This window comes from Equus asinus, chromosome 2, assembly GCF_041296235.1.
Source record: "Equus asinus isolate D_3611 breed Donkey chromosome 2, EquAss-T2T_v2, whole genome shotgun sequence".
NCBI classification, from domain to species: domain Eukaryota; kingdom Metazoa; phylum Chordata; class Mammalia; order Perissodactyla; family Equidae; genus Equus; species Equus asinus.
In genome coordinates, this window is record NC_091791.1 from 29883893 (window position 1) to 29911511 (window position 27619).

Sequence of the window (27619 nt, forward strand, 5' to 3'; positions counted from 1 at the left end):
CTCTTTCAGCATTCAGGAGTCGCTGCCTCTTAGTCCCAACTTTGTCACGGGTGTTTTCCAGGTTTGAGGTTATGAATAGCTCATATACTCGTGCGAAATGGGGTAGAAAAGAAAACGACTGTAAAACTCGTGTTTAGTCTCGTCCCTGACTCGGGCATTTGGCTGCACCACCTTTCAGGGACAAGTTAGCAAGGTTCATTCTGTAGGCTTGTTGCAGGGCAAGACTGATGATGGAGGCAGATCTTCTTGGAGCCAGCCTGGAACCTCCTAGAAGGGTGCAGAATACCTCAAGGCACAAGGGTGTTGCAAACCGCCCCCGCCCAATTTGATTGTGCACAGCGCTTAGAGGTTTTTTGGGGTTGTTTGTTTTGTTTGTATTGCAGAGCAGTAGCTGCCAATGGTTAGGGGTAGGTGAGATTTGCCTCCCTGCCCCGCACCTCCATACCGGCGAGGCTCAACCACAGGTTACCACACAAATGCTTCTTACCAAGCAGGCATCTTCCCGTTCAGACAGTCTGTTTAAACTGGATGAAACCTCAACCTGAAGGAGATAACTTATGTTCTTTAAGGTGATCCCAACACATCTTACATGAAAGGTTCATTCAAGGCAAAGGCAACGATATTCTAAAGGCAGAATTCTGAGGCCTCACAGGCACCAGACAACCAGGATCCTCCAGCCCAATGGCTGAACCCAGGATAACTTAGGGATCCAAACTTGGGCACTCCTGGGAGCTTTGGGGTTTGCTAGATTCGTATACCCTATTCATGCTAGTGTGGGGAATGTCTCTAAAACATTCCGGCCGTCAACATATGTTGAATACCACTAATTTCACCAATAAGAGACCACTTCTAACACCCATTATGCTAATTTAACAAATTACTCATTTCACCAGTGAAAAACCTCATTGCTAACTTTCATTATTGCTACTTAGCAAAGCATCTAACGTTGATTGGAGATAAAAGAGAGCTACAGCCCCCTACCAGCTGCAGCTGGAGTTGAGCCCGTCTGATCCAACAGCTAGCTCACCGCTCCTGGGTGTGAGCTCCCAATTAGGAAAAGCACAGTCTCTGGGGTATAACTTAAACTATTTACCATATGCATAATAACGCAGTGCTTTTGCTCAAGTATTATAAAGTAAATTACAGACATGCCATAGGGGGCAGGGAAGAGACATTGTTTACCGTCAGTTTCATTCTTAATTGCATTTATTATTTCAATTATTCATTGCTGCACACTTAAAAGAAATTTTATTGCTACCGTCACAATTGACTCTAAAGGGATGGAAAGTCATTCGCCAAAATGCTGCTTCCCTGCCATATAGAAATAGGCTTTCTTTTGGATTTTATTTTCCTTTTGGCATACTTTTGAAGATGACAGAGGAAATATTTTTAAAAAAAGATTCTTGAAATCAGAACTTTAGTGGTCATTTAGTCTAGTCCTCCCACTCAATGTAAGATTACACACATACAACACCGCTGGTAGCTTGTTGTCCAACCCAGGACCACCATGTCCATTAGCGCAGGTTGTGCACTACACAACTGTGTAGTTTTTCCAGGACCCCTGATTCAGTCTCTGCTTAAGTGCCACAATTTCATAAAGCAGTCCATTTCTTTTTTAGTAACTCTGTTTGTCACAATAGTTTTGCTTCTGTCTAGCAAAGTCTTCCTCCCTGCAACTTAAACCCATAATTCTCATTCTCATTTCTTTAGGTAGACGTCATTTCTTCACAGTGGCTTTTCATGCACTGAAACAGAGGTCTCCTCTAGTCTCTTTACCAGCCAAAACATTCATAGATCTTTCAACCTTTCTCCTAGTGACCGTTTACTGGACATGAAGTGTTTTAAAATACGGGGTCTAAAGAATGAAACACAATACTCTCAGTGCAGAGCACAGCGAAACTTCTTCGCAGGAGCTGAGGCCCAGACTCCTCGTACGTCCCATAGCCTTCAATGGTTTTAGATCTTAACCAGTTTCATCATGCTACTAAGAAAAGCCAAGCCTTGGTGCTAAGCAGATGTGCATCTCTTCATAGCATAAGAGAGGCCGTGGGGAAGATTGCTCTCGAGGATTATAAAGTCACATCAGAAATAGAATCTTCGGGGAAGGTTGGAAGGTAAAATCATTTTCCCTCCATAAAGCAAATCTGAGCATCTAAGACCTCCAGATTTCAATGGAAATCCCTTAAGAGATGATCGGAGAAAAACATCAGGCACACCTGTCTTGTCAGTATCACTGAGCTTTGATGATATCTGTGCAGTGACCTCAGGATGGCCTCATCTTGAGGGTGGTCAGGAGGCACCTGAAACCCATTAGAGGATTTTATTATCTTCATAAAACCTGATCCCAAAGCAATTTGTCATTTGCCTTTATGATGAAAGCAGGAGACATTTTTGTAATAGTTGACAATAACCAACATGGACCACATGGAAATAAGGAAGAAGACGAATTGCCGCGGGGGGGTGATGCGCCCATAGTTTGCCCTCTAATGAAATTCTCAGGTTAAATAGCTGTGTCACTTTAGGGAAGCAGACTAAGAATCAGCATTAATGCATCCAGAGTGAGAGCTGCTCTTGTAACAGGTGACGTGAAAATGCATTCTAACTTTCTAAGTTTTATTATGGGAGTTAATAACAGTTTTAGTAGTCGCAGGAAGTGCAAAAGAACTCAAAAGTGCTCAAGAGACGTGCTTTATCATCCGAGTGAGGAAGTTCTCTTTATTGTTAAATTTATTAATAATTCATCTAAACATTAAAAAAGAAAAGAAAAGTCAAGCTTGTGGTCAGCTAAAACCCTCAGATCATTTTTTAATATCAAGGTCCCATTTGGGGCAGATTTGTAATCAGCAAACTGAGTTATATCCTTGTAACTTCTAGGTGACCATGGTGATTACTTCCGGCTGCTGCTTCCAGGTACCTACACTGTCACTGCTACAGCACCTGGGTTCAACCCACAGACAGCGAGTGTGACCGTGGGTCCTGGGGAACCGAAACTGGTGAGTTCGGCTGACCTTTATGGAGTACCATAAAGATCATTTGTACAAGGTCGCCAACAACAATTGCCTCATTTTAATCTTTGCCAAACTTCCCTCTGTCACCGTTTAAAAAAAAACTCATGGCTCTCATATGCTAATTTTCCTTCTGCACTTTTCTGTTATATTCTTCCCCACTTCTTTTTGGCTTTTCCTTTTTCTTCTGTTTAACATAGCATAGTGATTAAAAATACTGCCTGGTTCTAAATCCAGCTCATTTGTCCACAGACCTTGGACAGATTACCTAATGGCTCTCATCCTCAGTTCATGCCTCTGTAAATTGGTGATGATAGTACCTCCTTCACAAGAGGTGGAAATGAGACAGGGTATGGAAAGCATTCAGTACAGTGACTAAGTAGCAAGTGCTCTCCAAGAGTTGGTTTGTAAACCCCAGAGACACAGGCTCCCATGGGTTGCATTCTTTTGTGCCATCAGCAAGTTCTACCACCAGATGGCACTCTGCCCCCTTCTGGGGCCCGGCGTGCCCAGCAGCCTTGCTTTCCACCCTCGCTCTCCAAGATTCAGCTCTCACAGCTTCCTTTTATAGATGGGATGAGAAGCAAAGGACTTTTTCGATCTGCAGTCTGGACCTTTTCAGCTTTGGTCATATTAGGTTAGGATCTCGGGCTAAAGAGGCTCAGAGATCATGGACACTAATCCTCAGAGTTCTCAAACGAGGAAAAGGTAATGAGTCAGTCCTGTTTCATGAGCATCTACAGACCTTATTTCCCACAAGTCGGCTCTTCCCTAGGGCCTCCTCACTCTGTTCCATTCATTCTCTATACAATCCTGGAGCTTAGCAGACTCTTCCTTCCCTCTCCCTGTTAACTCAAAGCAATCAAGTCAAGCAACTTGTCTTTTCAAATACAGTCATAGGTACTATTTATTTAACAGTTACTACATATCAGACACTATATGAGAACTTTCCAGAATTATCTCATTTAGCCTTCACAACAACCCAGTAAGGTAGACATAAGTATCCCCATTTGTGGCTGAGGAAACTGAAACAGAGAAGGTAAGGAGCTTGCCCACTGTCACACAGCGAGTAGGGGTGAGAGCCACCATTTGAACCTTCCTTGGGCTTCCAGGGCTGCCTTCTCAGCCACTGTGTTACAGGGCCTCAGCCTGAGCTGACAACCTGTGTTCATAACCCCTTTTATTAGCACAAGGATCAGGGTAAAGAGTTCTTTAGATCCTTTGCAAAGGCCTCTGAAATTTCCAGGTAGACCCCCTTGCCTCTCCTGGTCCCTCCACTGCCATCTCCTGCACATTATCAACTACTTCTATTTGCAGAAGCAAGAAGCAAAGAGTAACTCTTCTGGGGCAGCCTGTTCCCTAGTCCCACTTTCCCAACCAACGCCTCCTCTGTCCCTTTTTCCTGGTTATACCCTGCTCCTCATCTGCCCTAAAATCAAATGGCTGTTAGGCAGCTGCACACATAAATCTTGCATATAGCCCAGTCTATTCAATGCCAAATTCAAACCACTGCCCACCCACTTGAGTGACATACTCTGCTTCAAAGATTTTACCTCCTTTGTCATATGGGCTTCAAATAGATTAACATAACTCATCATTATGTCAAATATAACTCAGAGGGGAAAAAAAATCCACCTTTTAATACAATTCTCAGATACAGTAACAAGTAAGAATCCATTTATTGGTTACAGTAGTGTCTCTCTCTCTTCCCGTCCTAAAGCAGAGACCCATCTGGCTGGGGGAAGAGAGAAGATTATTTACTAGAGGGTTTTCATGTTATAATTAAGACTTTCAAATATTTCCCAGCATCAAGGGTTCTCCTCTTTCTTTTCCCACAGCCTTCCAGATGTCGTTTCTTTCATTTTCTTCTGTCTTTCTTCATTTTGTTGCCTCTCTTCTCTCTCTTTTCTTCTTTCCTGGATCCCTGTATTACTATATAGAAAACAGTAAATGATGCGGTGCAATGGGCTCTGATTTTCCCCAGTTTGGGGAACTAGCAGAAAAGCTGGCTGTGGATTTTCGTGGAAGGGGCAGGAAATAACCCCACAGAGAGATCTCTCAGTTGCGTGTTTTCCAGCTCCCAGTTGGCTTCAGCAGCTCAAAGTGTTCCAAGGGTCTGAAAGCCAAAGATTCCTCCGGGGAATGTGGTTAGAACACTGTGCCGCTCCCTCTCCCTTCTCTTCCCGGGATGGTCTTCAGCTCCTGCACGGCCAGCATATCCCATGCTTGTCAGTCAACAGCATCTTTACATGTGCCTGCCACAGGCAGAAGGGAGGTTTCAATGTGTTGCTGGCAATGATGCATTAATGCACATGAAAATGTGGAATTTAGGAATTCACACTAACAATCTATATCTTCTCTCCTACCTATATTTCCGAACCATTATGACAGAAAGTTTAGTTCTGCAAGTCTGAGGCATTCATTGGCATGCCTGAGCGTGACACCTGTGATTCACACAGTCAGCATAAAGGGGATTATTATGGCCCCATCAATCATAGCTCTGATCCTAAGCAACAATATTGGTGAAATCATGGTTTGAGGTGTAGACATAATTTTTTTCTAATACATAAAAAATAAACGTTCATCTGGATACACTCTATGTATCACCAGTGATCACGTACCACTTTGGGGGGAATATTAGCCAAGCCTATACGACACCACCAATGCTGCTCTGGGTCATTGCTGTAATAATTCTCCTTAGTCCCCTGCCCTCAGAACCCAGAACTGTGGTGAAACTGGGTCCAAACTGGTCTTCCCCCAATTTCAATTCTAGGAAGTAGAAAGCAGACTCCTCTATTCGCCTAGCTCCTTCTTCTTCTTCTTTTTTTTTTCTTCCAGGTAAACTTCCAACTCAAGAGAAGCGTCCCTCAGGCTGCCCCTACGAGGAGAGTTCCCAACCCAGGGCACGGAGGCAGAGTCTTACCAAAGAAAATGCAGCCCCGGGCAGCCAGGAAGAAAGAAATGGAGGTGAGGCAGCCCCGGAGAGGCCCTGCCTGAAACCCACAGTGCCCGGGGCAACACTTTAGAAAGGCTTTTTTCCCGCTCTCTGATCAGATGAAGCATTCTTTCTATTTTATTATCTGGGACATATTTAAATACAAACATATTCAGAACAATTCAGAATGGTCTCTGTCTGTTCCAGGGTAAACCCTCTGATGCACTCGTACAGACATTCAGCGGTACCCTCTGGGGGTATGGTTTAGGTCCAAGAGCCTCCATGCCAGTCCAGCTGCATCCAGAGACTGGTTCTGGCTGGTTGGCCACTCCATTTCCAGAGTCTAGTGTCACTGAACCAGGTTCATTTTTGCCTGTCACCCAGAAAGCCAATTACCAAGATGACGAGATTGCAGCAGAGGGAGTGTTTAATCACAAGGCAGCCAAGCGAGGAAGCGGGAGAACGAATCTTAAATCTGCCTCCTAGAAAATGGGGGTTCAGGGATACTTATGGGGTAGGGAGGCAAGGTGGTCCAAAGTGTGGAGATAGATGACTGGAGGTGAGGAGAGGTGAGGTAATTGATGATCGGTGCAAGCATACTCAGACTTCCTACCTCTTCACAGGATGCATGCTCACAAAATGGCCGCACTAGCATGATCTGAGGGTGGAGTTTTTAGCCTCTTGATGTCAAAAGGTCACTTACTGGGCATCTGCACAGACCCAGTTGATGGGTTGGTGGTCTCAACTCACCTGAACTGGACAAGGGGTCCTAATTCCTGAAAAACAGCTCAAACATCCCTTACCTGACCCAGGTGCCAGTGAGATGTTATCTATAGGAACCTAGTGGGAGTTACTAGGCAATACACTAACCAACCAAGCAATAACCAATGAGTGGGTGAACAACTAAAAGCTATAATCAGTAATTGCAAAAAAACACTTTAGTTACTAGCTACCTAATTATCAGTGGCTAACCCATTTCTCTAGCACGGAGCCTGCAACAGAAATACTCCTTCAAGATATCTGAATGAATGGCTGAAATGCTGAGATGATCAATCATTGATGAATCCTTTGTTCCCATAGCAAGACCAGGTGACCAATTCTTCTGAAATCCCAGAGGACCATTTCAACAATAGCCAATAGTTTCTTAATAAGGAAAGGATTTCTCACACAAACACCTAGTCCCCCTGCTACCCAGTTTTGTACATGGGCATTTTAAACATGCATCTTTCAAAACCTTTTCTGGTTTTGTAAGTGTAATGCAGGCTCCAGTTTCCCCCACTTGCTCCACCTCCCCCCAACTCTCTCAGCCTCCCCACCCTCAGCCTCTAACTAACCCAGCCCTTTCTTAACATTGAGCAGTTTGGCTCTTCTCAAAAAGTAGTCTCACACCCATCAGAAAACAAGAGGTGTTCTAGTTGTGACAACTCACCCCCTGCCAGAGGTCATTCAAGATTAGGATTGGGGGCTGGCCCGGTGGTGCAGCGGTTGAGTGCACACGTTCCGCTTCGCTGGCCCGGGGTTCGCTGGTTCAGATCCCGGGTGTGGACATGGCACTGCTTGGTAAGACATGCTGTGGTAGGCATCCCACCTATAAAGTAGAGGAAGATGGGCACGGATGTGAGCTCAGGGCCAGTCTTCCTCAGCAAAAAGAGGAGGATTGGCAGCAGATGTTAGCTCAGGGCTAATCTTCCTCAAACAAACAAACAAAAGATTAGGATTGACATATGACTTATTTTTCTGTTACTTGAGCAATCTCTCAGTCTGTGGTCAAAAGGAAAGCAGAAGAAAATGTACCTTTTGCTGTTTAGAATAGGAATTCTCTCCTCAGGTGATTAAGACTTTCTCTACATTTTTTCTTTCCTCCCAATTTTGATCCCCTGTTCCTTGGTTCCCTTCTTCTTGTTATAATACAGCAGCCACTCGAGAGGGCTCTTTTCAGTTCAGTGAAACTAGGCCTGAGGTTGCCATTTGCATTCGATTTTTCCAAATTGTCTGAATATCACTTTGTTTTCAGGTTCCCTGGTACATCGCCACTTAACAGAACTGATGTTTGCAAAATACAGTTACGGTGCTTTCCCTGGCACAGCCACATACATTCACTCATTCATCATTCATTCCTTCATGCAGGGGACATTTATCAAGTCTTTGCTCTTAATAAATGTGGAGAATACGAAGAGACAGAAGATGCAGTTGTGATCTCAGAGTGGCTACGGTCTAGCTGGGAAGACAAATAGGTCATTACACGGCATTGTGGTAATTGCTATAATTTAGGAAACTCCAGGTTGGGGGCGGGGAACCTGGGGGAGCTCCAGAGCTACTGAAGTCTAGGTGAGATACCTGAGGGCAGATAAAGAGGCATTGGCCAGGCAGAAAGAAGTGGGGAGCAACCGGCTGAGGAGGCTGCAAGTGCGGAGGTCTGAAGGCTCGAGGAGCGAGGCATCCAGGAAACTGCTAGAAGTTCAGTGTGGTGGGAGCGAGGGAGGTGGAGGGAGTCGAGAGAAGTGCGAAAGCCAAGGCCAGTGGGGTAGGAGGGAGCAGATCACGAAGGACCTTTGAACCACATTGCAGTTTGGACTTTATCCCGAGAAGAACAAGGAGCCATTGAAGGGTTCTACTGAGAGGCGTGGCAGAAGCAGATTTAGAAGGATCACCCTGGCTGCAGCCTCAAGAGCTGGCTGGGGCAGAAGCAAGACTGAGTCAGCGCGGAGGCTGCTGACAGCCAGGTGAGAAGGTGGCCTGAACCCGGGCAGGGCAATGTGGACAGGGAAACACCAGGCAACTCGGGAGTTACTGAGTCCGCTCTGGATGTCCAGAGAGCTTCCCGGCAGCCGCTGTGGCCTCACTGTCCTCTTCAAGACTTCCAGGCTTCTCCTTCAGATCCTGCCTGCCTGCCGCCCTGAGGATTTTAAGCCCTAAAGGAGATGCAGGTTTTCAACCAAGCCCTAAAGATTATCTGAGTAAAATTCACTCAGGCTGGAGGTGATTATACAGACAGACTGTTATACGGGAACTATAGGGCCTGGCCATGACCATATGGAAATTTCTCAAAGCATATGGAGGGAGGATGTGAAATTGATGAGGATTTTAGGCTGGTTAATTTTAAAACTGCAGATGAGAAGCAGGCTCCGAGGAGCAGAGTTTGCTTGCCCTTTGAGAGATATTTGCATTTGTGAAGGAAGGGGTGATGGCCTTATCTCTGGAAACTCTTAATGGGGAAGGCAAGGACTTAAGTTGGTTACTGTCTGGCAGCCTCATGTAACTGATTTAGGGTGGTGGTTCCTGGCCTTTACTTAATCCGATTTGATTCTTATCTAAAAGTTGTGGGACCACCCAATGGTCAGACCCCACCTGCACTGATACCATTTTAACTTTTTTACATGTTCTTTCCTTTGTCTTGTAAAGAGATGGCTCACATACCTATGCCTTAAATTTAGCCTTACTCTCCACCCGTGTTGGCAGAAGAAGCGGTAGCAGTAGCAGGGGCAGCAGCAGCGGCTCCTCCTGCCCGTGGGTCCTGTCCCCATGCTATTCCACACTATTCTCTAAATAAAAGAGCACTACTGCCAGATCTTGAGAGTCCAAGAAATCTTTCTTTTGACTCCTCGGCTCACCGACCCCGCATCAAAATGACAGGTAATTTGGGAGAGAGAAGGTGGGATTCACAGGCCAAGCAAGGTCCTCTAACTTTGAGTCCAGCATTTTCATGGCTAGCATCCTTTCTATTTTATATCTAGGATTGTATTTCAGAGAAGAAATCTTCTGCATAGAATGCTAGCCAAGATAGGTGGTGTTTGCTAAAGGGATAGACTGCTGTAGTTTTAAGGCCATGGGTTTTGGATTCTAACAGACCTAGGATTAGCCCTGAGCTAACTGCTGCCAATCCTCCTCATTTTGCTGAGGAAGACTGGCCCTGAGCTAACGTCCGTGCCCATCTTCCTCTACTTTATACGTGGGACGTCTGCCACAGCATGGCTTGCCAAGCGGTGCCATGTCTACACCCAAGATCCGAACCAGCAAACCCCAGGCCGCCAAAGCGGAACGTGCGCACTTGACCGCTGCGCCACTGGGCCGGCCCCCAGACCTAGGTTTTAATCCTAGCTCGGCTCCTTATTTGCTGTGTGACCTTGAACAAGTAACTTACCTTCTCTGAGTCATAGTTACTCACTTGGAGTTTGTGGGAATTAAAGGTGATACTGGTAAATCAGTAGGGAGGGGAAGGCAGCTCGAGCCCCACACCCTCCTCAGAGGATTATCACTGTCAGGCTGGCCCATCCTAAGCCAGTGAACTTAACAGGAACAGCAAGGACTGAAGGGTGCCCAGGGGAATTCAGAAATGAGGCCGCTTCCTGATGGACTGCATCAAGCCCATCATGACTTTTTTGTTTTTTTTTAATTTCATGTGCCTTATTCTTCCTGGCACTTTTCCTTACAAATTGAAGATTTCGTGTCACAGGAAGTTCTCCTAGGAAAATTTCCAATTTTCAGACAACATGATACCTAATGACTTTTGGATGGAATACTGTTTCCTGCAAAGGTTTCTGTTCCTGAGTTTCTGCTCCCAGAAGGTGTGACCACCCTGTCTTTTCATTTTAGTACACCCAGCACTCAGAACAGCACCTGGCTTCTACAGACTCATCATACACACCTGCTGAGTGAATGACGTACAAGATTATCTTCACATTTTTCCTCCTTCTCTCCTCTTTCACCATTTTTCTTCTTTTGATCTCATTTAACCTTCACAACAACCCAGTAAGGTAGACATAAGTATCCCCATTTGTGGCTGAGGAAACTGAAACAGAGAAGGTAAGGAGCTTGCCCAGCGTCACACAGTGAGTAGGGGTGGGAGGCACTATTTGAACCTTCCTTGGGCTTCCAGGGCTGCCTTCTCAGCCACTGTGTTACAGGGCCTCAGCCTGAGCTGACAACCTGTGTTCATAACCCCTTTTATTAGCACAAGGATCAGGGTAAAGAGTTCTTTAGATCCTTTGCAAAGGCCTCTGAAATTTCCAGGTAGACCCCCTTGCCTCTCCTGGTCCCTCCACTGCCATCTCCTGCACATTATCAACTACTTCTATTTGCAGAAGCAAGAGGCAAAGAGTAACTCTTCTGGGGCAGCCTGTTCCCTAGTCCCACTTTCCCAACCAACGCCTCCTCTGTCCCTTTTTCCTGGTTATACCCTGCTCCTCATCTGCCCTAAAATCAAATGGCTGTTAGGCAGCTGCACACATAAATCTTGCATATAGCCCAGTCTATTCAATGCCAAATTCAAACCACTGCCCACCCTCTTGAGTGACATACTCTGCTTCAAAGATTTTACCTCCTTTGTCATATGGGCTTCAAATAGATTAACATAACTCATCATTATGTCAAATATAACTCAGAGGGGAAAAAAATCCACCTTTTAATACAATTCTCAGATACAGTAACAAGTAAGAATCCATTTATTGGTTACAGTAGTGTCTCTCTCTCTTCCCGTCCTAAAGCAGAGACCCATCTGGCTGGGGGAAGGATCCAGCCAGCCTGTGCCCAGATTCCTGACCAATAGAAACCACGAGATACACATTTGTGCTGTTTTAAGCCTCTCAATTTGTGCTGATCTGTTACACAGCAATAGAAAACTAATATAAACTATCTCAAAATTTTTTGTAAATTAGGTAGGATAAAAATAAATAAAACACAAAAAACCAATTGTGATCACTGTACTGAGTGGCAGAGCTGGCATGCTTCTACCCCAAGTGAATGTATGTGAAACAGCCCAGGAAAAAAAACAAAAACGTATCAACTCTGTACATAAGAGGCCTGGTGTAGCCAACTTTACTCAGTAGGCAACTGGGACAACATTTCTTTCTCTAAAGAGCACGTGTCTGACAGCAGAGACGTCAGGCTTCGACTAACTGTAGTATCTTGCCTCAAATAGCGCCCATTATTTGTATCAAATACCTTGTTCCTGGGTTGTGGACATGCATCATTGGCACAAATGCTAAAACCAGAGCAAATGTAAAGCGTATCCAGACTCTGTAGACATAATGGTTCTTCAAATGGGGGCTCCTCTGCCTTTCCCAAAGAAGCAAAATCAATGAACAACGTGTAACATCCCGACCTCTTCTGTCCATCTTCAGGACAAAGTGAAGGAAAAGTGGGAGCCGAAGCCCTCTTCACTGGCCAAACAGAGTTTCCCACAGTTTGAAATTTTATTCTAAACAATAAGATCCCAATATAATGGTGTCAAGTTTTTATCTGTTAAAGATCCAAGATATAAATTCAGAGGAGTTAATTTATTGATTTGTTCATCTGACAAATAGTTGTGTCCCGTTTATGAGTCAGATACTGTGCTTGGAGTGGGGGAGACAGGGGTAAACCAGAGACATGGTTCCTATCTTTTTGGAGTTGGAGGGGTTTGGAGGAAGCGACAAAGAATGAAACAAGGTAATAAACAAATACATAAAAAGAACTAGTATCTGAGAAGCGGTACTGACAGAGGAAATGTCAGGGGGTGGATTTGAGATAGGAGGGTTAGGAAAGACTTATCTGAAGAGGAGATGTTTGGGCTGAGTCATATAGAATAAGAAAAAGGAAGGCTTACAAAGAATAGGAACAGAAGTTCCAGGCAGAAGGAATAGCCAGCCAAAGACCCTCTGGCAGGAAAGAGCCTGGCTGGTTCTAGCAGCTGCATCTCTTGGGTCTAAGGATGCATGTGTGTGCGTGTGTGCATGTTTAGTTTCCTGATCTAACACGCTAGAAGCCTAACCCAGCTTAGGTCCAAGACACAGCATAGCATCCAAACCACACTGAGTCTAGTCATAAGTGAGCCGATAAGATTCACTTTTTCCATGGACACAGAAAACACCCCTGACCCAACCAGCCATCTCAAAACAAGGATCAAGAAAGTGGGACAGCATGGCTTGGGACAAATCTGCCACCAGAACAGGAGAAGTCAAAGTTCACTTGTCCAGAGCGTCATCTTCACATATGTTGTACCATGACTTGTCTAATTACAGACATTTCCAACACATGCTCTGCACCAACGCTCCCTCATGCCTACCTCCTGCCTGGAATATTACTTCATTTCTACTTCAACACTAGCTTCATTCTGGCTACTAAACCATGAGTAAACATTCCCCCTGGGCAAAAGCCTAAGAAAACACCAATTCTCTCCCTCCTCCCAAAAGTTAAATTCCACTATTTGTAAAGGCTTTTTTCCTCCCACTTTCTCTTAGTCCTCCCCTCACCACGTGATGTTCCTCTGCACATCCCTTCCCCTCATGGATCTTTCCTTCTCCTACCTTCATTCTCTTCTCTTCCCACAGGCTCCCTGCATGCCTTCGCCCTCACCCCATCAAGGCCCTGCTGCACGAGGGAGGTGGCCTCGCTAGAAGCAGGGGACCCGCGGCTGTTACCAGATAGATGGCCAGCAGCTGAGAAGCCCTCGAGGGCAGTGCTTGTTTCTGCTGGCATACTGCTTCCTATTGCACAGTCCCATGGAGAAGGCAGAGCAAATCATTGATTGGATCCATGTCTACCCCACGGGAGAGGGGAGGAAAGGCCTCTTTGACTTCCTTTTAGACAGTCCCATGTGAGGCCTTTGGAATGAAGAGTCCATCCTGGGCATTAGATCAAAGGAGTGGAGTGAATTTCCTTAAATCCTTTCTGGAATCAGATGAAGTATAAATAAACTAAGAAATAAAAAGATCACAAATTTGCAGTATTTTACACACACTGTAATTTATAGCAGACTTATTTCACAGACTGATAAGAAATTTTTTTTTGAGGAAGATTAGCTCTGAGCTAACTGCTGCCAATTCTCCTCTTTTTGCTGAGGAAGACTGGCCCTGAGCTAACATCCATGCCCATCTTTCTCTACTTTCTATGTGGGATGCCTACCAAGCATGGCTTGCCAAGCGGTGACATGTCCACACCCGGGATCCGAACCAGTGAACCCCGGGCCTCCAAAGCAGAACGTGCGCACTTAACTGCTGCACCACCGGGCTGGCCCCAGAAATTCTCTTATATAAAGAGTGATATGGACTGAATTCTTGTGTCCCCCCCAAATTCATATCTTGAAGCCCTAATGGGATGGTATTTAGAGGTGGAGGCTTTGGCAGGTAATTAGGTGATCAGTGGGGATCCCCCATGATGGCATTAGGGTCCTTATAAGAAGATGAAGAGAGCAGCCCTTTCTCTCTGCCATTCGAGGCTACAACCAGAAGACCACTATCGACAAGCCAGGGAGCAGGTCCTCACCAGAAGCTGACCATGCTGGCATCCTGGCATCTCAGATCTCCCAGTCTCTAGAACTGTGAAAACTAAGTGTTTATTGTTTAAGCCGCCCAGTCTATGGTAATTTGTCACAGCAGCAGAAGCAGACTAAGACAGTAGGATAGATATAGGGCCTGCTAAGTTTCTATTTTGGATTAACTTCTAATTTCCTATTAAGGACAATTAGAAAAATACAATTGCTATCTACGATCACGATCAATTCATAAATCTTTAATGCCAAAAGTTAGGAAAGATATAATCTTAGAATAGCGTCTTATAAATTAAATTATTTTTCTCATTTTGTTAGTGAACAGTAAAGGTTTCATCTCAGATTGGCATTTGTGAGCCTGTAGTTTAAAGATGGGACCTTTAGTGGCTCAAAGAACTAAACACTTAGGAGATGCGTTTTCAGACACAGCTGGATTCAGACACACCAGTTACGTGGTCTGGAATCTCTCTCCACTTCTTGATTTCATTGTCTTCGGTGGTGACATCAGTCTCACACAGGCTCCCCCCATGAAAGGACTAGATGACCAATAGCAGCTTCAAGCCTGTATTCCACCAGCCTAGCAACAAACGATTGATTCTTGGGCCTGACTCTCAATGGCACACATTGGGTTACGCGCCTATCCTAATACTATCATAGTGACTGACTGGTCAGTCTGGGCTCATATGTCCACTCCTGGAAGGCAGAGGGCGGGTATGGGACACTGATAGTGTAGGAGAGTTGGTTCCCATTTTTTAAGAAAACAAAACACTGTTACCAAATAAAGAAGAATGGTTGGTCATGGATAAAAACAATGAAAGAGACAACTTTATTGAATTCAAGCACCATTTTCATTTTACTGTGACTCTTAAGTGAACTCAATCATTCAACAAACACTGATAGGCACCCCTATGTGCCAGGCGGTTTGCTAGGCAATAGGGACACAAAGATATATTTACTAGCCCCCAGCTTCAATGAACTCACCATCTGGGAAGAGAGCAAGAGGTAGATAAGTTTCTATAATAGCGTGTGAAGTGACTGAGATCAGCCTGCCGAAGACCAAAGAATCCGAGTCATCGTTCAGCTCCCTACTTTGCTTGGCTAATGTAGACGTGAGTTAGCACAGTATGAAGTCGGATGACTCATTGCTCCGAAACACTGTACACTAATTTCAGACAGATAATTTTCATAGAGGGGATGGAGGAGGGACATGAACTTGACCGCAGTTCAACAAGAGACGGCAATGCGGCCCAGCTGCTTAAACAGGTAATGCATTCCCAGTGTGTGCTAGAGAAACACGGCGTCACATCAAAGAGTACAGTCCCACCAGGCTCCACGGGAGTCAGGCTTCCTCTGGACTGTGATGTATGGTTCCTGGCACATTTTCTGGAAGGACATGGAAGGTTACAATATCACTAAACCTTGTGGACACACCAGGATAAAATACTGCCAAGGGAAGACAAACATGGCCAATTCAGAGCAAAGTTTTGAAACTAGCTGAGTGGGGCGCCCACATTACATAACGGAAAGACTTCGAAGTTGGAAGATGATGGTTTGAATCCTTGTGTCGTCCTTTACAAGCTCTATTAACTTGGGCAAATCAGGTATTTCCCAAAATATGGGTGAAGAATCACAAGCAGTACCCACGGCGTTCTTCAGGACCATTCAGGCGGTGCAGGAGCCAACGCCGGCTGATGCTCCGCCCAGGCAATGCATTGCTGAGGGAAAAAGTTATTCTCCGATCAATTTCCTCAGATCCTTCTCAATACATCAGGAACAAAGTTTCTATTTGGTCCTAACTTTCTAACACTGGCTAGTTTCATATTTTAACAAATGGAGAGTAGGTTTCAAGCTCAGAATTAGAGTTTAATAACACTTTTATTTCCACTGTATTTATTTCAAAGATCACCTCCTGTGAATTGCAATCTATACTGGTTTTGCATTTATGGGAGGGGTACAAAATTTCCCTTTAAAAACAAAGTGAGTAAACTTAAATAAAAATATTAAACAAAAAAATAGAAAGGTGGTATGCCATTTAGTGAAGAAACATATTGGTTTTCTGAGAGTGCAAGATCAGGGCAAAAAGTGGTCCAGGAATGACTCAAGAGCGGAAAGTATGGGAAGCACTCGGCCCACTACTTAACCCTGCGGAGCCTCAGTTCTTCATTTATGGGCTAAGGAAAACAATGACTTGCCAGGTTGTTGTCATATGTGCTAAGAAAAAACAATCTATCATTTGGAGATGGAAAAGATGAGCTTGATTATCTCTTTCATTAATGCAGACAACCAGGAAAAGAGCATAAAAATGATCTAGAAATTATTTTTTTAAATTATTGATTCTGTTCAAATGGGGGAACCCTTGTTCTGTTTCTTGCGGCAATAAATATTTTTCTGACTAATAAAAAAAAAAGATAATATATGGTAAGCTCTTAACCTAAGGCCAGGTCTTGACAAACATTTACTGTAAAATTATCTCCAATATTTTAGCTTCCCCTTTCTTTCCTTCCCCTATCTCCTCCCAGATCCCCAAATACCTTCTCTCTTTCTTGTCTCCTCGTGGAAATAGGAAGAGGTCTGGTAGTCCTACTTAGATATATCTTGACAGATACACAAGAGAGTGAGTTTTTTCCAAAATGTTACCTCAACTATGCATTTACATTTTGAGGTAGATTTGTGTATTTAGTTTGCCTGTTTGATTTTTACTTCTAATTACGAAATAAGTTCCTGTTCCTCATTAAACCAATTTCAAGCTTCTGCGAGTAAATAGGGAGAGAAGGAGCCTATAGGAAACACTCTATCAATATATAAGAACAACCCTTAAGATAAACATGGATACAGCTCTTTTTTTTTTAGAACTCAGACAGCTTCGTTACAGGGTCCTTCCTCTTCTGGAAAGAACAAACAGGAATTGGCTTCACTCTTGCCAACTGGAGCCTATTCCTAAATGGAACCAAATGGCCTCTGCTGTCTTCTTCTAGGAGTTGGCTTTGTCCCATCACAAGTCACACTAAGAGATGCCTCCCTCCCAAATCGTCCTGGAATGCTCCCTTCCCCAAGAGAGCACGAGATCCCCCCACCCTGCCCTCCTCCCTCCAGCTTGAATCCTCTCTGCCCCAGTGTATTCTGGCACCATTTTGTTGAATTGTTAATAGTATTTCCAGGTGACGTCTCTTCCTACCCTGACATCTTAGAATGCAAACCTATGCCCTCTATATTCTACGGCTAAGTTGTTGCACCGCATCTTTAACGATAGAAATAAGAATATATTATTATTTTATCTGCGCTCCTCCCTTTTCTGGAGCTGGACCCCTAGCAGTCCCAGGATTCACAGCTAGGTGATTTGTACATGCGCAAAGCCAGTTTAGATTACTTTCAGCAGCTTGCTACTCTCCTCAGCTTGCCATTGCTAACAACAGCTTAGGGCTGTAACATGATACATTCCAGAAGGAAGCCATGGGGAGCTGGCTTTGATTTGGGGCCAAGCCATGCCAAGGTGTTCTTGATGCAGTCCACCGTAACAGTGACCGGCACTGTAGATGCAGCATAGCCTGACAGGTTGGGTTTAGGTTGAGACGTGAGCTCAAAGGATGACACACCCAAATAGTTTTGATCTATGAAATTAATCAAAATGCACAGGAATTGGACCATCCTGTGTTTTGTTTTATTGAGGATTATCCAGGACAAAAAAACCAATCAAACTTTTTGCTTTAATATTATACATGTGGATATTATCATTACTGCTAACAAAGTTCCACACACATGTATCTCTTTTGATCCTTTTCATTTCAGTCCCTTAAACTGAGGATATTTTATAATGTATCAATACATAGACTTAAAATGATATTCAAACTCCTTACCATGGCCCACTAGGCCCAGGATGATCTTCACCCCTGTTTGTTTTACAATTTCATCTCATAATGTTGCTTTCTTGCTCACACTGGCTTCTTTCCTGTTTCTGAAATTTAGCAAGTTGTTTTCTACTTTGGTGGCTTTGCACCTTCAGTTTCTCCTACCTGGAAGGCTCTTCCTCAGCTCTTTACACAGCTGGTTCTGTCTCATCAGTTAGGTCTCAAGTAAATGTTACATCCCCAGAGACTTCCCTGACCTTCACTATATCTAAAGAAGGTTCCCACCCCTGACTTTGGCCCTTATCAGACCAGATCCTGTCTATACCACAGAACACAGAAAATGTTTTCAGCGATTACTGTCTGAATTCTCCCAAGGACTGTTTATAACTTGTACCATAGGAGAGAAGTTAATCCATTACATGCAAATAAATGCCTAGAGCATTAGAGTTTAATTCTCTACGATCTAATCTATCATAGCAACTGGCTTATTTCCTTTACAGCACTCACCACACTCTGTAATTATTTGGTTTATCATTTGCTTATTTATTTACTGTCTATCACCCCACTCTAGAATGTGCACTCCACGAGAGCAGGGAGCTTGTTGTCTGTCTTGGTCAGGCTGAGTCCCAGATGTCTAGCACAATGCCTGTTGCATTGTAAATGTATGGGAAATCTTTGTTGATGAGTGAAAGCACGTTATCTTGCCTTGATGATTTAGAATCTTTGCAATGCCCTAGGGCAGCAGTTCTTAAATGTTAGTGTACTCACTGAAGAACACTTCTCCAAAGATTCAGATTCAGTATCAGATCATTCTACAATTGACTCTTTTAAGTAAAAGAAAAATGTTGAGGTTGGGTTGGGTGTATGTTAAGACATCCAAAGTTGTCTTCCTTTTAAAATGAAATGCTTGATTTTATTTCATCTTGATTTTATGTGGCATACTTGACTCTATCCAAAAAACATTAGATACTTACATCAGCAGAACACAATATTGTGGTTAACCAAATAGCGACAATATCTTCAAAAATAAAGACAATAGATTTGCAAGGTTAATTACTTGTTCTTGAGGGAAAAAAAGTCATTGTTTTACAGGCCAATGAAGTATTTGCTAACAATTTTGCCAAAACCCAGAACACTTACATTTTACTAGAAAGTTTTCTGCCCACAATGTTCACATGAATCAAAAAGCAAAGGAGGAAAACAGCAAGGCAGTTCCTCAAAAAATGAAACATACAATTACCACGTGATCCAGCCATTCCATTTCTAGGCATATACACAAAAGAACTGAAAGCAGGGATTCAAACAGTTATTTGCACACCCATGTTCACAGCAGCATTATTCATATGAGCCAAAAAGTGGAAGCAAATGTTGGATGGAAAAAATTCACTGACAGATGAATTGATAAACCAAATGCGGTATATACATACAACAGAATATTACTCCACCTTAAAAAGGAAGGAAATTCTCACACATGCTACAATATGGATGGACCAGGAGGAGATTATGCTAAATGAAATAAACCAGTCACAAAAGGACAAATACTGTATGAGTCCACTTACATGAGGTACCCGGAGTAGTCAAATTCAGACAGAAAGTAGCATGGTGGTTGCTGGGCTAGCGGGAGAGAGGAACGAGGAGTCACCGTTTAACAACACGGTTTCAGTTTGGGAAGATGAAAAAGTTCTGGAGACGGATGGTGGTGATGATTGCACAACAATGTGAATGTACTTAATGCCACAGGACTGGACACTTGAAAATGGTTAAAATGAAAAATTTTATGTTACGTATATTTTACCACACACACACACACACGCAAAGGCAAAAGAAAGGAGAAACGATGTCTTGATGAAGATTTTGAAATAGAGGTTTCTCTCTGCTATGCATACATAGTGACGGACTTGTTGCATTCCTCAGAATCTCCTAGGTAGATCCCAGAAACTTAAGGCACAGAAATTCGCGCGACATACCAGTGTGACTTTGCGGCCGTGAACGCACAAAGGGAATCCTGCGAGGATTCACGAACGAGTTAAAAGCGTCCTCTCAGCCCTGCCCAGCTCTTGCATTCTGTTATTCTTCGCTTTTAAATTCTCAAAGACGTCCTGAGCAAGACACTCCTCAAGAAAAGAATGGGACAGACAGAAGCGATAGCTAAGTGCTGTGTGACTTGATAGAGGAAACTGCCTCAGGGCAGCAAAGAGGACGGCACCACCGATAGGAATCGAATTGGCCTCCTCTAAATGAAATTTTCACTTTTTTCTAGGTTGGAGGGCGGTGCGGGGGGGTGAGGGCGCACCAAGGGACGAAAGGAATTTGCTGGTGGCCGGCTGTGCACGCAGGACCGAACGCCCCGCGAGCAGCGGACGGTGCCTCAGTTTCCCCGGGAAGAGGTCCTCGGAGCGCCGCCCGCTCTGACGTCGCGGGGCGGGCCGCCAGGGGGCGCGAGCGCGGGGCCGGCCCGGGAGGGGCGCGCGGGACCGCGCGTGGCGCCCCCGGCCGCACGGGCCGCGCAGGCGGAAGCCCGGGCGGGAGGCGGGAGGCGGGAGGCGGGGCGGCCGCGCTGAGTCACACCGGATCGACCCGCCCGCCGCTTCCAGGGGCGGAGGTGACAGCGGGCCCGGGCCGGGCGGCCGCCGCTGCCCGCCGCGCCGAGGGACCGCCGGGCGGCGGAGAGCAGGTCAGGGGCCGGCGGGGCGGGGCGGGCCGGGACGCTGCCCGGGGGCGGCGGGCGGAGGGGACCCGCGGCCGGGGGGACGCGCCGCGCGGCCGGGCCTGCGCCGCCCCTTCCCGCTGCCGGCCGGAGCCCCCGGGGGGCGGCGGGGCCCTCCTCGGAGTCCTCCGGTCCACACCGCGGTCGGGCCCTGTGAGGTCCCGGGGACTCGGAGAGGCGGGTGGCCCGCCGTCCCAGGGATGCGGACGTGGGCTTTTTAAACGGTGTCAAGCCCGGGGCTCTTGCCCTGCGCCGCCCTGCCGCTCCGGCGAGGAGGCAGAACGTGAGGGCTGGAAAAGAATTCAGCGTGAGCCCAGCCCTCTTACTTTCCCGATGAAGAAATTCTCGCTTGCTCAAAGTCACATCCACGCGGTGTCGGAGTCCGTGAGTCTGGGTCAGGGAGGCACGGAGGGATGGTTTCCGAAGCAAGATAAGACCCGTTTGGCTAGAGATGCAGGTTTGGTCGTTTTGGAGTTTTGCGGTTACCCACGGATACCTGCATTCCTGCCGCCGGTGCTGATATCCGCCAGGCAACAGTTTCTCAAAGCGCTTAACCTTGGAAAGGGTGGCGATGCTGTTCGGTTGAATAGAGGAATACTGGAGTTGAGCAAAGAGGCCAGGTCTGCTGCAGATTAGGGGCTGTGGCGAACGCTTGGGCTATAGAGTTAAATTTTAAATGGAAAAAAAAAAAACCCACCCACTTTAAATGCAATCTTATTATCCTTTATTGTTTGGTTCATTTATACGATAATCAAGGGTACCGAACATTATTCTGTAATATTGGTGCAGGTCACTGCCTTTAGTTATATTTTACAGTAATCCTTTTACAGTAATAGGAGCATCTTGTGTTGAAACACTTTCTTTTCATAATTCATGATGCTGTGGTATGTGACAAGCCAGTTGTAGCATGAATATTAAGGGTTTGAGCATAGTTGAGCTCCACTTGTTTGCATAGCTGAGTTACAGGGGGTGAGGATGACTGATTAATCTCTAGTTGTATTTTGCAAGAGTGCCGCACCTGACAGCATACTGGCGTGGTTTCTCAGAATTAGTGCTGCATTTATTATTCTCACAGCATGAATAGATTCCAGGGTCGATGAGCAAGTTAGTTTATCCCTCGGCACCTACTTTTCTCTAAATTATTAAAGGATGTCTAAGACCTTCTTCCGTCTCTCAAGTTCCCTGATTTTGCATGTTAATTTGAAACTTATGTCCCTTACTGTGACGACAAAAAGTTTCAAGAAAACAAGGGTGAAAAAATTCTGCATGATGCATAGCAAATCTTCACATTTGTTATTTGCAACCACTTGGTCACTTTTCAGTGTTGGGCTCGTGTAAGTGAAAAGTGATTTTTCAAATTACAGATACTTCAGTGTCGAATTCACTTAAATTCAGAGACTGGAATGGAGTGCTTTGTGCGTGGTGGAGAATAGCTAAAATCGGACCTGGAAATGGGGTCTGTGTAGCGCGCAGATAACTTTTGCAATAAGCCGAGAACATTCTGCCTCAGAAAATGTGATGTCTTTTATACAGTGTTCATATTGTGTGTATTTTCAGCTGAGATAAATAATAATAATCTTTATAGACATTCTGTCCAAGTTACTTGTTTGGTCTTGCGTCCCCAAAGCAGAGCCTTTCCCACCTGTTGTTTCTTCATTCCTGGCTTCTTTCTCCTGAGCACCCCTCTTACCTGCAGACCCTTTCACATTCCTCTTTCGTCCACATTGCGATTCAGAGCCTCCTTCAAGCATTGGTTGAACTTACTCTACTTTTTCTCCTCTTAAAGAATACGGTGAATCATCATTCTTGAGTCACCATTTAAGAGCTAAAAACTAAGGGTAGGCGTTCATTTTTAGAGCATAACGCAAGATTCCACCAGGCTCTGGTTCTGAAAAAGGGTTGAGTGGACCGTGCTTAGATTTTTCTCTTCTCTGTGCTTGGAGACTGCAGTCTAGGAAGCCTCCAGAGCCAGTCAGCTCATTTATCTCTGCCTCAGAAGGAAACCCTTTCTGCATGGTGATTCTTCACAGGCGTTGTCCTTCTCAGCCTTCCCAGTCACTGTATCAGTGTTGGGCTGAAATAAGCAAGAAGTGATTTTTCAGATTTCAGATACTTCAGTGATTTTTCAAAGTACGGGTAGTTTTGAAATTGGGGGAATTTATAAAAAATAATAAAAACAATTAGAATAGAATGCAAAATAGGCTTTCCTACCTATTCCCAAGTATAAGGCTTGAATTATTTTCCAGGCTCATTATTCTGTTTCTGGAGTCAGTTGGTGTGTTACCGACAACATAGCATTGTTGCAAGATTGTGTGGTCTGAAATTCTCAAGTGTGCTTGGTCTTCAGCTAACACATCCTTAAAATTCATTCAGAATACTTATGAAAAGTTTCAAACATCAATTTAATTAATGTTAGTTTCTTACTTTGCTCACCTTGGGAAAACATCTGCATGAACTAATTTTCGCGATTGGATAACTTAGTCTGTTGGTCAGGCGTTAATTATGAGATATTATAGCAGTTTCTTGCCTGGAAAGGAAGAAAGGTCTAAAGCAGCAGCCATAAAACCAGATCACAGAACAGCTCAGTAATCAAAGAGCCGTTAAACAAACCAAGGTGTTAACTTTTGGTTGGGCACTTTATCCTTGATGCTATAAGAGTCAGCCATAGGAGGTAAAATAGACAGAGAGCAGCTAAAGTGTATTATTTCATTTTTAGATTTGTAGGGTGTTCTAATTTGAAGGATGTGACCACCAAGAAGTGAGGCAGCGCAGTGGAGCAAATAGAGCGTGTGCTGGGAGTCTGAAGTCTAAAGACAGGAGTTTTGGTCCTGACTTGTTCATTCATTCACCAAGTATTCATTGACCACCTGTATGAACCAGACACTGCTCTGGGTGCTGAGGATACAGCTGTGAACAAAACAGGCAAAGCCCTTCCCTCATGCACTAGACATTCTAGTGGGCTGGAGGCAGATAGTAAATGAATATGTGACTGATAGATGGTCATGGGATCATAAGTGCTGTGGACAACTTTATTTATTTTTTAAGATATTCTTTTTCTTTTTTTGGTGAGGAAGATTGGCCCTGAGCTAACATCTGTTGCCAATCTTCCTCTTTTTTTTTTTCCTCCCTAAAGCCCCAGTACGTAGTTGTATATCCTAGTTGTAAGTCATTCTAGTTCTGCTGTGTGGGATGCCACCACAGCATGGCTTGATGAGCGATGCTAGGTCTGTGCCCGGGATCTGAACCGGCAAACCCCAGGGCTGCCGAAGGGGAGCGCACGAACTTAACCACTGGGCCACTGGGCTGGCCCCTGTGAGAACTTTAAAGAGGTGTTGGCAGGAAAGAGTACATGTGTGCTGGGGGATTTACTTTAGACAGAGTGGTCAGAGAAGGCCTCTACCAGGATCACTTTTGATCTAAGACTTGAAGGAATTGAGGGAGTGAGTGGGGAGCGGAGGGAAGAGCAAGTTCTAGGTCCTGTTACAGGAGTGTGTTTGGCATGTGGCAGGGATGGCAGGTCACCTGGCCAGGCAGTGCCAGTGTGGGCGAGGGGAAAGCGGCAGCAGACGAGAGGCGGTGGGCATGGGAGGGGCACGCCAGAGCAGACCCTTGTGAGGATTTGGGCCTTTTCTGAGTGAGGGGGAGGCAGCCGTGAGAGGATTTTGAACAGAGAAGCTCATGATGACTTATGTTTTAACAGGGTTGCTCTGGCTGCTGGGTGAGACAGAATGGGGACAAAGGCAGAGTCAGCGAGGCCTTCCCTTTCATACTAGCTGTGTGACCCTAAGCCATAACCCTTCTCTGGGCCTTTGTTTCCTCATCTGTAGAATAACCAGGTCCCCTCTGCTTCTAGAACTTTAGGATTCTAAGTAGTGTGGAATATTTCAATTGGGAGGCCAGAGGATTGCACACAAAGGGATTCTAAAAGAAAGTAGCATCAGATGACCTGAAAAGTTGTCACTGACCCGCTGTTAGCTGAATCACTCAAATCAAGAGGTAATCAGGTCTTTTCAGTCAGGTTGTCAGGTCATGAGAACAGAAACCCTGCTTCGTGAATATTCTCTGCTGATCCCTTTAGTACTGTGCTGATCCCTGAATTTTCCCTTCCTGCTTGAAAAAGGATGAAAAGCTGTTACTCATCAACAGAGCTGGCAACCAAAGTAGTTTTTGTTGTTAGGAAATTTGGAAACTTTGGGGAAGGAAACAATTGTAATTTTATATTTATCATAGGTCATTTGAATTCTTCTTTCTTAACATGCAAGGAGTCCAAAAGATTTCTTTTGTTTTTGGTTCCCTTGTCCCCTTCCCATTTACCTTATGCCTCATAGGTACTCATTCTATGCATTTAATGTGTTTCCTTTTGTCTGTATAGGATCTTTGCAAAGTGGGAATGTTTGTTTTGTATGTATGTATTTTAAGTTCTAGTGCTATATCTCATTTTGCTTCTTTTTTCTCTAAGTTCTGTTTTTAAGATCCACCCATGTTTCCATGTGTACATCTCATTCTTGGTTTCTGAATGCAGCATTATACTCCAAGCTGTGTCCGTGAGCCAGTTGTACTTATCTGCTCTCTGTGTGATGGGTACTCAGGTTGTCCCTACTGCCTAACACCACAGATTTGGCTGCAATGAGCATCCTTATAAAGCTGTATAATATATCTGTGGGATATATACTTAGATGAGAACTGCTGGAATACAGGCTTGCGTGTACTGAATTTGATTAAATGGTGCCAAATTCCTGGCCACAATGGCTGCACCAGCCCTCTCCTGCCAGAAGCGTTTGAGGGTTCCTATATCCTTGTGTCCTGCCAACGCTTGGCTTTATCCAGATCTCTACCTTTTCTAATCTCATAGGTGCAGAGTGATGTCTTGTCATTTTGATTTGTATTTCTTTGTGAATGATTTTGAGCATCTTTTATACTTATAGCTTCTTCTGTAAATTACTTATTCCTATCTTTTCCCATTTTCTATTAGAGTTGCTGTCTCCACTGCTGCTGTTGACTTGTGGAAGTCATTAGATAATATAGATATTCGCTCATTGTCACCTTTAGACTTTGCAGATATCTTCTCATTTGGTCATCTGTTAATTTTGTTTTTGTTGTCCTTTGATCAAGAAAAGTTCTTAATTTCAATGTAATCAAACAAATTCTTTGACTTGTATTTTATGCTTTTGGAGTTTTGTTTAAGAAGCCCCTCCCAATCTCTAGCTCACAGCTATTTCTTTAATTCATCCAAAGCCCCCATTGCACGTGGTGTTTTAGATAGGGATCCAGCCCCATTATTCTCCATTTAACTAGCCATTTTCTCCAGGGACATCTCCAACAAGATCCATCCTTTCCTCTGTTGAATCGTGGCACCCTGTTTCCCCCGTATGGTTTCCATGGATACACTGGTCCATCTCTAAGCCTCTCTCCTGTTCTGTTAGTCTGTCAGTTCTTGCTCCATTTTTTATTGCTCTGTTTTTATTATAGTGATTTTATAATGTGTCCTCATGATCGGCACAGCAAGTGCCCCATCTCTGTTTTTCATTTTTAAGTTTACTTAGCTACTCCTGGACCATTATTTTTCCCTGTACAATTTGGGATGAGTTTATCAAGTTCCTCAAAAATTATATATTTGGAGGAATTTTTATTGGGGTTTCATTGAATTTATAAATTATTCGGGAGAAACTTGACATCTTTTTGATATTAACTCATTTCCTCCAAGAGCATGTAATGTGTCTCTCCATTTATTCAGCTCATTTTTATTTTAGGAGTTTGTTTCATTTGGAACTAATTTAAAACTAACAGGAGACTTGTAAGATTTGTACAGAGGGCTCCTGTATATCCCTCACCTGGTTCACTCATGTGAGCGTTTTGTCGTATTTGCTTTATTACTCCCTCTCTGCATGTCTGTGCATGTTTTTTTCCTGATCCGTTTGAGTTCATTGCAGACGTCATGCCCCTTTATCCCTAAATACTTCATCAGCTCATTTTTAAGTCTTAAAAACTTAAAATTTTCTCCATAAAGGTCTAAGAGGATATTCTTAGTTAAATTAATTTCTAACTACTTCAGAGTTTTGTTGCTGTTGTGAATGTCTCTTTTTACTGTTATTAGTTTCTAGTTGGTTATAGGTAGTTTGCGAGAAATGGTATTGATTGTTGTAAGCTGATCTTGTGTTTCACAGCCTTGCTTTACTATTTTGTTCAAATAGTCAGGACGATATCAATCCAGTTGCTATGCTAGTAGAAATCTTTGTCTTGTTCTCAATCATAAAGAGAATGAGTCTGAGGTTTCCCTGTTTTATATAATGTTTGTTTTAGGTTTTAGATGGACCTTTGTCAAGTTAGGGCGTTCTCTATTCCTACTTGACTGAGCATTTTCATCATAAATGGATATTAAGCCTTATCAAAAAATACTTCTTCAGGATTTGTCTCTAAAGAAATAAGATGACATCAGGCAGGCTGCAAACCAAAATCCTAAGCCTGTGCTATGGTTAAGTTTCAAGCAAAAGGAGATTAATGAGGGTCTTCAGTATTTCTGAACCCTATGTAGATAAATTTATGGTAAATGTCTCATGATTCCAATATAAGTTTATTTCACCATTAGGTCAGCTTTTTCCTCCTGCTGTTACGAGTCAGAATTTAAATAGCTGGTGTGCAGAGTGAGAGAAAAAGCCATATCAGCATCCTAACTGTAGTCATCAGCATGGTTGTAAATATAAGATATGTAAAATTATAGTTCCCTTACTCTGGGGATCAGGCTCTACTCTGGGTATAAATCTTACCTAAGTATATTTCACAAGATATTAGTTCAGCAGGTAGCTCCTCATTAACCGTTAACTGCTAGGGTGTTGGCCAATTAATTCTCACGGCCATCTCTTTTGGTATATGGTTGGTTTTTTT

At 44.1% G+C, this 27619-nt stretch overlaps 2 protein-coding genes and 1 long non-coding RNA gene across 5 annotated transcripts in view; 2 read left to right on the forward strand and 1 right to left on the reverse strand.

Moving 5' to 3' along the window:
• Window positions 1-13384, forward strand: part of CPN1 (carboxypeptidase N subunit 1) — a 32060-nt gene extending 18676 nt beyond the window's left edge. For 2 of the 3 annotated variants that reach the window (XM_044752668.2, XM_044752679.2), the window contains exons 8-10: window positions 2875-2993; window positions 5844-5972; window positions 13248-13384. In XM_044752668.2, coding sequence (XP_044608603.1) covers window positions 2875-2993; window positions 5844-5972; window positions 13248-13313 — 314 coding nt within the window. In that variant the 3' untranslated portion in view covers window positions 13314-13384. Of the gene's footprint in view, window positions 1-2874; window positions 2994-5843; window positions 6141-13247 lie in introns of those variants that run through there. The other variant, XM_014865649.3, reaches the window with a different exon arrangement.
• LOC139040254 (uncharacterized) lies at window positions 3001-13347 on the reverse strand. The gene is made up of 3 exons (XR_011494417.1): window positions 13224-13347; window positions 7370-7528; window positions 3001-5260 (listed from the first exon to the last, which is right to left on the reverse strand). It is a non-coding gene; the product is annotated as an uncharacterized lncRNA (long non-coding RNA).
• Window positions 13385-20565: 7181 nt separating the features above from the next.
• The window catches only part of DNMBP (dynamin binding protein), a 96400-nt gene continuing 89346 nt past the window's right edge, over window positions 20566-27619 (forward strand). Inside the window, exon 1 of the mRNA XM_070485399.1 lies at window positions 20566-20704. The gene's annotated coding sequence lies outside the window, so the exon portion shown is untranslated. The remainder of the gene's footprint in view (window positions 20705-27619) is intronic.